Raw genomic sequence first — 11128 nt, 5'->3', positions numbered from 1 at the left:
TCATCTTTCTTGCTGAAAGTGACTTGTTAGTTTTGTCTTATTTCAAGTGTACTGCAAACTTCTCACTAGAAATTAGACCAAAAAATATTGTTAAGTTTTTGTGTTTTTACAGTGCAAGCTTTATCTGATCTTGGAGTGGCATTAAAAATGTAAAACTAAGCATAGTTCGCAGAGATGCATTAAATGGTAGGATCAAGGAGTTGCACATAATACTCTAAAGCACAAAATTAAAGTAACTTTTATTTTCCTGATGTTCATTCAGATTCCAGTAACATCACTGACCTATTCACACAAATATTCATGGAGAACTACTGAGAAGGGAAACCTGCACATCACATGCAGGGCTGGTAGTTCTGATATGCACACTAAGAACATCACAGATCAGATTAATAATAATAATAATAATAATCAACATTGCTGCTGCAATGATAGTGGGAATTTATTATAATGAAACAAACAAACATTAGGGTTACGGCTGGCCGCATCTGAAGTCGGGAAACCAAAATTGGATCTCTGATTATTGCTGTCATTATAACACGACTGGAGAGAATAAAAAAATTTACTTAAAAATTCTTGCACCAGAAATTATCTGGTGCGCACCTTTAGAGATTCCATACGATGGGACATTGAGCCTTTAAGTCCAAAAATAAAATAGTAGGTAATGGTTTTATTTGGATTTTCTTTTTTATGTAAACAGTACAAACACATGCTGTTTTGCTGCATCTGTGAGTTAACATAAAGCTGTGTGACATCAAGCATAAAAGAGAACTGGAAAACAAACTTTATTTCCACACTCACTGTCAAATCTGGAGAGTGTTGTGTCAAAAATACTTATGTTTCCAGATTTATAAATAGGAAACTGGCAGGAATGAAGCCCTAAACTGTGTTGCTTAAAACAGGAAGAACCAACAACTAAAGGATATAAAATATTGCAGTTAGATATAAAGGACAAGAAAATGTTTATATTTTTTTGGTCTTTGATCCTGAAGATGGCTGTAATGTGACAAATTGTTTGCCAACTGTTGTCATAAAACCATAAGACGTTTCAAGGTCACGGTTCAATTCTCACCTGAAACCGAAAATCCCAAACACATCGATAGAAGATAAATTGATTGATTTTGTATTCTAAACGCTTATTTATTAGAGTTTGTAGATGTAAACGTGTATGTTCTGGTGTTTTATCCAAATGACACTTTTGCTGCAGTTTTAACAAAAGAAAACACTATTTCCTTGTGTCAATCACTTTGGTCACGTGACTGATATAAACACGGCAGTCAGAGTGATCAGTGATTACTGAGTGCAGAATGGAAACCTCCTGTTCACATGACAACCAGGGGGTCCAGAGTCTTCTCCTGCTCCGCCCCTCGTCTCTGGGTCTCTTCCACAGTTCATCCATAAGTCTGATTCACTGTCTTCATTCAAATCTAACCTAAAAACTCATTTCTTACTATAATTTCTTTCTGTAATTGTGATGGATATATTGATATATGGCTTCTGTTGTTTCCTAGTTTTGAGTGCTTTGAAATTCGCCTTCAAATAAAACTTATTATTATTTTAGTGGTATCCCTATATTCCAGTTTTCTTCTGGTGTGTGTGTGTGTGTGTGTGTGTGTGTGTGTGTGTGTGTGTGTGTGTGTGTGTGGTTATAAGTCTGACATTACAAAAGAAAGCAGGTGATGCTGTGAAGAAGCATCATGTGTTTATTTGTGACACACAAACATAAATGATAAGATATCTGCGTCTTCCAAAGATGACACCATCACAGCTCATGTGAGAACAGGACAAGGACGGCCGGCGCTCGAAAGGAACAGTTTCTGCAGCAGTCCGGTGCTTCTGTAACGAGACATTTTAAAACAAACTCTGAGAAAATCTGAGACCTTCACATATTTTCTTCCTGATAGAAAATGCAGAAAACAAAACATGCATAATGTATTAGCACACGGCTAAATTAGAAGCAAAACGACACTTTTTCTGACAACTTACAAATCAGATTCTGTAACAAAGTGTGAAAGCAACTTTTTAGATGATGTAAATGAACTGTTAAATATTTTAGATATGTATTAATTTCATAGCTGTTTTCAATGAAAAAGGCCTGGGATGTTTCCTTAGGTTTTAAAACAGATCTGTACGCAGAGCCACCAGAACTGGTTGGAGATTTTAAACCAGTACCTCACAACTTCTACACCTTCCTAAAAGAAAAGCTCTCTTGTCCTCCCAGCAGTGCTGGCGTAGATTTTAATAAAAACTGATAAAACTTCTTAAACCGATCCAGATCATGTCATCAAATCAACAATCAAAAAATTTGTTTTGTCTCTCGTACCAAGAAAACATTAACATTGAGCGTTAAAATTGGAATATAAAAAATCATATTAGGACATTTTTTAAAAAGCTCAAATTGTTTCACAAACCTCTCACTTTTGCTGTCCTCCATGATTATGAATGGTTCTGTGAGGAAGCGACACTGGACTTTAGATGGGAAGCAGATAAAGGGGAACAGGAGACGCCAGGGTCAAAGACACAAACGAGCTGGTGACCAACACTGCCACTGGAATGTATGAGAGGACAAGGAGGACGATGCATTTTCAGCAGAGCTCAGGATAAATCACACATAATCAAACTCTCAGTCTTCAGAACACTTGAAGACCAAGAGAATGTTCACTTGAGAGAGAATGTTCAGGAAGAACATTCTCTTCCTGAACATTCTCTCTAACGTGAACAGTCTGTTCCGCTGGTTCTCCAAGGAAACAATGTCCTGATGGAGAGAAACAGCCTGACTTTGGGATCAGATCGTTCTTCCTGTCATGTATCACTGCTTTGCATTGGTTTTTTTGTGTGTGTTTTTTTCTTTGAGTCATTTAAAAACATTATGGCCACAAAACAAGGACTACTCAACAAAATAAGTAAATAATAAGAATAAGAAAACTGGAGGGATGTGGAGAAATGACTTCAGGTGAGGTTCCCTCCTCCTGACTGGGCAGGGTGACTGTACCATACTGGTTCTATCTTTTTTTTTTGCCACATTGGTTTTTTTAATTGCTGACCCATCAGCAGTGAATGACTGACCGACCCGCATGAGGGAAAACAACCTTTATAAGCTCCGTGTTCATGCAGTAAACAGACACTGTTTCCAGTGAAGGCTAGACCAACTTTCTCACCTCAAGGTAAAATCTGAATTCTTGGACTTTAACAATAGAAAATAAAAAAGTATTTTGTAGTAGCAAAGAATTGACCAGACCTAAACATCCAGTCTAGTGTTAAAATATACCTTTACCTTGTAAACAATCTCCTTATGAATTGAAACATGTTTGAATGATTTAACAGAGTCTCATATTAAAGGATTTAAATGCTAGCTTGCAAAGATGGACTCGGTTCTACTCCACACTTTGCTCCTTTGTGGATTTGGGATTGGATTTGCTGTAAGTAAAGTTAACTTTCATTAAATGTGCTACATACACTGACTTTTCACATTCGTATTTTGATCCCCTGTAATAAATATGTCTTTATATCTTTTAAAAACGTCCTCAGTCACGTGGACCAGGTCCACCGGACACAGCTTCAGGTCCAGGTTTGTGCTTTCATCATTTTAAATAGTGAAGTTTCATAAAACTGCATTTATAGCTGGTACTGTTTACTAAGTTCACTCTAATGTGAAACTTGATAGTTATTTGTTTACCTGTTTTCTGATGTGAGAACAGCACAAGTACTGCCGGCTCAGTTGTACTGATCTGGTGACGGTATTTTTCTTTGGGACACTTGATATTGTATAAATGATGCCAAATAATTAATTCAGATTTTAATCGTGGCAACACAGGAATATGAACTAGCTTGTTGGGTGGCTTAGACCCGATTGTCATTACACAAAGACACAACAGGGAACTAGTCAATGAAATATTGCTTGACTACCAGAGTACACACAGAATACTGGCAAAAGCTTTGCTACATAAGTAAATAAATAAATCCATGTATATAAATTAATATATTGTTGTTGCGCAACACCCCCCCCCTCCTTTCTGTCTCTACTCTCTCACTCTCGTACTTCCTCTTCTGAGAGGGGAGATGTGCTACCAGCTCTCCGTCTAACGGGTACGTTGAGTTTCCTAAATCTGCTGGGATTTACCCTGTCCAGAACTGAAGTAAACTCTGTTTAAGCTGGTTTCGAGAAACGATTCGCCTGGTTTCTGACGGCCTACATCCAGGTGTCCCACCCTTCTTCCCCCTGTGAATTAGCCAGACTGAGCAGCCTACAGCCAACTAGTTTCACAGAGCACACCTGTTAACGGTCGCTCGTTCTCTATTTTACAACTTGCATTTGTTATTGAACCAGGTAGGTTTTAGTGACTCGGGCGAGTCCCAAGGATGATGTTTTACATATGGGCTACCAGCAACCTAAAAACATTTTCCACTTTTTCCTCTCCAGAATCAAACATCACAGCTATTTTACAACCATCAAAGAACTTTAAGGTGACTCATTAACTGAATGTCCACAACATCTTTAGATTTTCTTTATGCTAAATATTTTATTAGTAAGGCATTTTTGCAAGGGTCAGTACAGCTTAATTCAGTAGCAGAAATAATCAAATAAGTAAATCAATCATCTAGTCTATCTTTCCCTACTGCTGACACTGAGAACTAAAAACGGGAACCTTTGAGAGAGACGGACGGAGTTTGACGTTTCGAACCCCAGACCTGGCCTGATGATGAAGAAGGTGAAGAAAAATAAGTATTTGAACTCCCCACTTAGAAATCATGGAGGGGTCTGAAATGTTCATCTTAGGTGCATGTCCACTGTGAGACACATGATCTAAATAAAAACATTTGGAAATCACAACATCCATCCATCCATCCATTTTCTAACACCCTTGTCCCTTAGTGGGGTCAGGAGGTGCTGGTGTTTATCTCCAGCTAACGTTCCGGGCGAGAGGCGGGGTTCACCCTGGACAGGTCGCCAGTCTGTCGCAGGGCAACACAATATATGATTTTTAAATAATTTATTTGTCTGTTACTGCTGCAAATAAGTATTTGAACACCTGCCAATCAGCAAAAATTCTGTTAGTCTGCCTATAAAAAGTCCACCTCCACTTGTTGTTCTAAATTAGAAGGTCGTTAGCTGCATAAAGACTCCTGTGGAGGACGAAGAATGAGCAGTTCCATCCCAAAAACACCATCCCTACTCTGAAGCATGGGGGTGGAAGCATCCTGCTTTGGGAGTGTTTTTCTGCACATGGGACTGGACAGCTGCACTGTATTGAGGAGAGGATGATTGGGGCCATGTATTGCGAGATATAGGGGAACAACCTCCTTCCCTCAGCTAGAACATTGAAGATGGGTCAACATGACAATGACTCGAAGCACAAAGCCAGGACAACCCAGGAGTGGCTCCGTAAGAAGCATATCAAGGTTCTGGAGTGGCCTAAATCTCTGGAGGAGCTCAAACTCTGTGTTTCTCAGCGACAGCCTGGAAACCTGGCTGGTTTAGAGAAGCTCTGTGTGGAGGAATGGGCCAAAACCCCTGCTGCAGTGCAAACCTGGGGAAAAACTACAGGAAACGATTGACCTCTGTAATGGCAAACACCAAATGTAATGGCTGCTGCACCAAAGATTAACATTCATTTTCACAGGTGTTCAAATACTTACTGGCAGCAGTAACACACAAATAAATCATTAAAAAGAATCAAACATTGTGATTTCTGGATAATTTATTTAGATTATGTGTCTCACAGTGTTCATGCACCTAAGATGAACATTTCAGACCTCTCCATGAGAACTTGCAAAGTCGCAGGATTCAATAATTGTTGCTTTCTGTGGATGTTTTCTTCTGCCACAGCTCCAGGTTTGACTTTCGATGATGTGATCAGGCTGCTGTGTTGTATCACCGTTCATATTAGTTTCCATGTTTGCTAGCAGCTGCCTATAAAAAGTGCCCTGCCGGTTGGACTCGGTATCGAGGCGACTGTTACCTTTATGACGACACTGAACTGACGTGGATTCAAGCTGAGGTACAGCACACGCATTATTATTTTTTATTTCCTTACTCTTAGGCTAAATAAGAGCTATAAAACAACCAACCTCATCAGTTCTGGGAGTTTTGATGGATTCCAGGTGTTGATCATAGAGTACAGGTAATGCTAGGTGAGGGAGTGACCAAGATCTTATTAAGAAAATGTTCTCTGAGTTTGCACACAGCAGAGAATTTCAGTCTGAAGTTAAACAATCTGTGCAGTCTTTACTATATCCTATGGTGCATTGGGCCACTTGGTAATACTCCTTTTTAACAGAAAAGCTTTCATGGCGTACATGCCTTTGCATTTTCAACACCTTTTGGAAAGGTTGTTTACCAGATTTAGGAGTAAGTTCTTGAGGACATCTTATCTCCTATATTTGTGATTTTGATGCTTTTGGCTTACAGATAATAAAACCCAAGATTCACTGTCTCCTTTTGCAAGAATGGCAGCATCCGTGTGCCATGGCATAGAGCCTGGACATCAGCCTGTGGTTCTGGTGCAGCTGAAGGTCATTTGCCTTGTTGTGTTTGGGCTCTTTCTCATTTCTCTCGTCACAACAGCCCAGAGTTTCTGTGTAAGGTCAGGGGGGGCTGCTGGCCAATCGACATCATGGTCACTAAACCAGCTTTTGTTGCCTCTAGCAGTTTGGGCCGGTACCAGTTCTGCTGTAAAATTAAACCAGCACGCTTTGTCGTCAATGCAATGAGGAGTAATGACAGCAGAGGGAGCTGGTCAGCAGTGCTCTAGAATGTCCTGCTAGATGCTGCACTGACTGTGGGCTTCAGAAAACCCAGTAGACACGAACCAGCAGATGACAGAGCACCCAAACCGTCAGTGACCATGGAAATGTCACACTGGACTTCAGGCAACGTGGACCCTGAACCTCTCCAGTCCTTCTGGGACCTGGATTTCTAAATGATATGAAAACCTTTTTCCCTTCATCTGAAAATGGGACTTTGAACCAGCATTGACCAGTTTAGTTTGTTTTTCTCTTTCACCCATGTAAGACTCTTCTGACATGTCTGGTTCATGAGTGGCTTGACACAATGTGAGACCTGTGGCCCACGTGGAGGGTCCGTCTGTGTGTATTGGCCCTGGACGCACTAACCAGATGCATGAATGAAGTTAGCTTGACAATCCTCCCAAGGCTACAGTTGCCCTTGTTGCTTATATACTTTCCATGAATCTTCTAGAACTTTTTTTTACTAAATTAAATTGTTTTGAGAGATTTTTGGGTTTCTACATCTGTAAGCCATAATAATCAGAATTACAAGAAATAAAAACTTGAAATATTTCACTCCAGTGTGTAATGACTGTCTACCTTTCTGAGGCGAGGGACAAAAATATAGAACTTTTTCATAATATCTATATTTTTTTAAGCTGAACTTGTATGTGAAGTCAAAGACTGATGATCAAGGACTATCTCAGAGTCGCTAACGCTAATTAATCCCATTCCATCAGATTGAGGTCAGGACTTTGTGTAGGCCATTAACGTTCTTTAAAGCCAAACTTGCTTCTCCGTGTCTTTATGGATCATTGTAGTACAGAAGGGATCATTTCCAAATGGTTTCCACAAAAGTAGATGCAGACAAATGGCCAAGTTACCTTCACCACAATCTTCTCTGTGCTAAACTTTATTCTTAACAAGGGGCCCAGTTAATCATTAATCAGAAAACAACTTTCCACTGGTTAGACTCCAGTGGTGCCAGGCATTACAATGGGATGACAGACTGGGGTGGACCTGCGTGGTCATGGAAACCCATCCCATCAAGCTCTCTGTGAACTGCTTTTAAGCTTCACAGAAATCCAGACAAAGTTTTGAGCTCTGAAGCCATTCAGAGCTACAACCGACCTCACTGTGTGACTGTACACCTGGTAAAACATCTGGTCGATATTTTTGCTAAGAGTTAATTGAGTAATATTTAGTAATGAGGAGCTTTCACCAGACTCCTGATAGAGACCTGTTCATGTACAACTGTTTGTAAGAGCAGACTGCACACATAGATGCTGGATTTTATCCTCTTGTGGCCACAGAGGAGATGAGAATGCCTGAGTGTGGAGAGCTGGAGGGAAGACCTGATACCTTTGACAATATAGTTCATATAGTATTAATAAATGAATAGGTTTCAATCTGATTTGTTAAAAAATGACACTCATGTTCAGCCAACTGTAAGACTAGTAAATTGTGAATTTCTGGAAAGGGCAACCAACTCTAATGATTCATTGTGCAGACTGCGATTACTGACTGCAGTGTCAACATGCAGCTCAGACCTCTGTGTTAGAGGCTTGTCTTCCTGGTTACAGTTTCACCAAAATGCCAGACTGTCAGGGATCTACTTGCAACGGTTGAATTAAAGACATTTAATAACTTTCTAGTTTATAAAATTAAGCCATCATCTACAAAATCTGACTGAATAAAGTAGTTTCCTTCTGGCTGGAAGTTACAGATGCAGCCACACAGACAAAAGCGACGTCGTGGTGACGGTTTTGTTGATTTCCATCTCATCTTTCTCTTCAGCTCCACTGCATTTCCAACCATGGAAATTTGGCCACCCTCCAAAACCGACATCAGTACGCCTTTCTGAGGAGAGTCATCTTTAAATCAGCAGGATCACATAAAAGAACTTGGGTTGGAGGCCACGATGGCGTTAAGGTGGGAGTTTCTTTAAACTCTTCATATGTGACACTACATCTTTCTCTTCTCCTTATTTGGCCTGATCTACAAATCAGGAGTGCTAAACTGCTTGAGTGAAATAAAAATAGAAAATAGCACTTGCCCTGTTGCATACGATCTACAGAGATTGCACGTGCAAAGTGCTTCTCCTTAAATCAGGATTTTGCATGCTGGCTGTCATCCTGGAGAGCAGAAGTATAATATAATTACATAAGAATAAGAAAACATTTAATTTAGATAGCTATGCAATGTAGTCCAACAAAACAAAGCTGTAGAGGTTTTAGGTACAGCTCCTCCGCCTCCCAGTATTTTGCGTTTTCTTCGCGTGTTGTTTGTAGATTAGGTTTGCACGTGCTACCAACTTTGCCCCTGTTTTTGTACACGCAAACCTTTAGAAGATCAGGTCTTAAATGTTTTGGCGCTAGGAGGTCGAACAACGACTAGGTGGGGTGGTCTGTGCAGGTTTTAAACACTGATGTTTAAATTGATTGTATTAGGAAGGCACATGGCTTTGGAGCAGAGGTGAAAAGTTTGACTTTACCCCATGGGGCCCTGGAGAGCCCAACAACTTTGAGGGAAACGAGGACTGCATGGAGATAAATGTCCAAGGTGAGAAGTTATAACTAGATGCAGTCAGAATAATAGAAGATGTGATTTTATTTTGCATGCTGTGAATTACTAATTCACTAAATAAAGAAATGCTTAATTAGAAATTACAAGTAAAGTATCTGTTTGTCACTGGAAAGTGTGCTACAATTTTTTCATCATCTTCCTCTTTCTTATTTTGTTTTTTTGCATGTTTTATCACAGGACGAGATTACGTCGGTGATTTTCGCTGCAACCATGAGAATTCCTTTATTTGTGTCAGACGGCGATAACTGAGTCCAGATTGTCCTGTTGTCCCATGACGATGTGTCACTTCCTGCAGGATGTCAAGACAGCGTCAGCGTCAAATCTTATAGTTCATTTTTTTCTTTTATTGGTGTGATTTTAAGGTTGAGATTAGAATATTTTTGCCAGAATGCCGACTCATCAGCATCAGGCCACGATGCTGTTATCTATGTTCTGAGTCCGAGTTTCAGTAGAGAATAGTGAACATATACAGTAGTTATATTTTGTATAATTTAGCCTCCTGCTGTTTGTGAAAAACAGATGTTAGTCCAGTTGTTCAGACTTCACAATGAACTTTTTCATAAGCTAGGAAACAGAAAAAAGACTTTACCATGTAGCACTTTCTAAAAAAAATAACCATTCATACACACATACATATTACCAAAAACAATGGCAAACATCAGTTATGTTACCTGAAAACCTGCCTACGAGGCACAGGGGATTCCTGACCAATCTGGCGGCAAAACATTAGTGAGGTCAGACACTAATGTTCCAGAGCTGGAGAGAATAGAAACTAAACGGTACCAGTTGTTTTTGCTCTGATCCTGGAAGCGCAAAGGGAAGAGGTTTCTGATAACCTGAGGGTTTTTTTCCTGATTTACACCTGACCAGCAGTGATGAGTTGAGATAATTCAATATAACTGAGTGTAAAAAAAATTTATAAATAACAAGAATGCACATGTATAGATGTTAATCTATAAATAATCTCTAAATGACTTCAGATAAAATTTGAATTTATTATTTAAATTAAATTTTAATCAATTTATCGTGTTTCCTGCTGATGCAACATGCACACTGAGTCTAGTGTGTTGTTGACCCATTTGTCTTCTGCATCTTGAAGTCTAAATGGAAGCATGTTTAAAAAATAATAGAGGGTAAAACAAAATAAAAATAAATATCTGTATTTTAAAGTTAATGCTTATAGCAATGTCATAGTTTAAGCAATAAAGGAATGAATGCTGCAAATCAATGACTCAGTACAATCAGCTGGGTTTTGTTAGATAGAAATTTTTTTAAACTACTTTGAATTAAGTTTACTGTACTGTTTAATAACTAGGATCAATTTGAATTTATGTGTGATTGAACTGAAATGACATAAATATACTGAGTTGAACTGAATTACACTTAATGAAGCCAATGATGTTCCAAGTTAAAACCTGAGTTGTTTTCACATGCAAGAAAATAGTCATTTAAATGAAATAAAGGGTGATTCAATGTTTGCTCAATATGTTGCATTTATTTCTACATTCCTTCGATCAGTACTCGAGTAAGAGTAGCAGCACTTCAGGATATTTTTACTCAAGAAGGAAAAAGGGAGACATCTAAAAAATTCCCCTGGAAACTGTAAAAAAAAAGAAAAAAAAAAGTACTTGTTAAAAAATAAGGTTACTCAAGAACAGAGTACTAGAGTGTATATTTCTCGTTCCTTTGTTGGTGTGAATAACAATTATAGTCCACACTATAATTATATTTTTTGGTTACAAGCTAATATATGATACACGTTTTTAGCTATTTGAATTAAATTACCTTATAAAGGTAAAATACATCCTCTTGTGGTTCA

The 11128-nt window shown here is 38.9% G+C and overlaps 2 protein-coding genes across 2 annotated transcripts in view; one reads left to right on the top strand and one right to left on the bottom strand.

Moving 5' to 3' along the window:
• The window catches only part of bcas2 (BCAS2 pre-mRNA processing factor), a 624479-nt gene that overhangs the window by 118767 nt on the left and 494584 nt on the right, over positions 1 to 11128 (bottom strand). The gene's annotated exons all lie outside the window — the stretch shown is intronic.
• LOC114142567 (galactose-specific lectin nattectin-like) lies at positions 3061 to 10793 on the top strand. The gene is made up of 7 exons (XM_028013908.1): positions 3061 to 3161; positions 3322 to 3416; positions 3526 to 3565; positions 5905 to 5996; positions 8521 to 8655; positions 9174 to 9285; positions 9487 to 10793. Exons 2-7 carry the CDS (start codon positions 3360 to 3362, stop codon positions 9552 to 9554), a joined length of 504 nt encoding a protein of 167 aa, XP_027869709.1. The 5' UTR covers positions 3061 to 3161; positions 3322 to 3359; the 3' UTR covers positions 9555 to 10793.

Source organism: Xiphophorus couchianus, chromosome 1 (genome assembly GCF_001444195.1).
Source record: "Xiphophorus couchianus chromosome 1, X_couchianus-1.0, whole genome shotgun sequence".
Lineage (NCBI taxonomy): Eukaryota > Metazoa > Chordata > Actinopteri > Cyprinodontiformes > Poeciliidae > Xiphophorus > Xiphophorus couchianus.
The sequence above is the reverse complement of the archived record's forward strand: the minus strand, read 5'-3'. Positions and strand labels throughout refer to the sequence as shown.

What these genes read in the sequence shown, in the direction of transcription:
- LOC114142567 (XM_028013908.1), top strand. Translation starts at nt 3,360, where the DNA reads ATGGACTCGGTTCTACTCCACACTTTGCTCCTTTGTGGATTTGGGATT. An exon ending in GAGGCCACGATGGCGTTAAG is followed by an intron (nt 8,656 to 9,173) that starts GTGGGAGTTTCT and finishes TGATTGTATTAG; the next exon opens with GAAGGCACATGGCTTTGGAG. An exon ending in CATGGAGATAAATGTCCAAG is followed by an intron (nt 9,286 to 9,486) that starts GTGAGAAGTTAT and finishes GTTTTATCACAG; the next exon opens with GACGAGATTACGTCGGTGAT.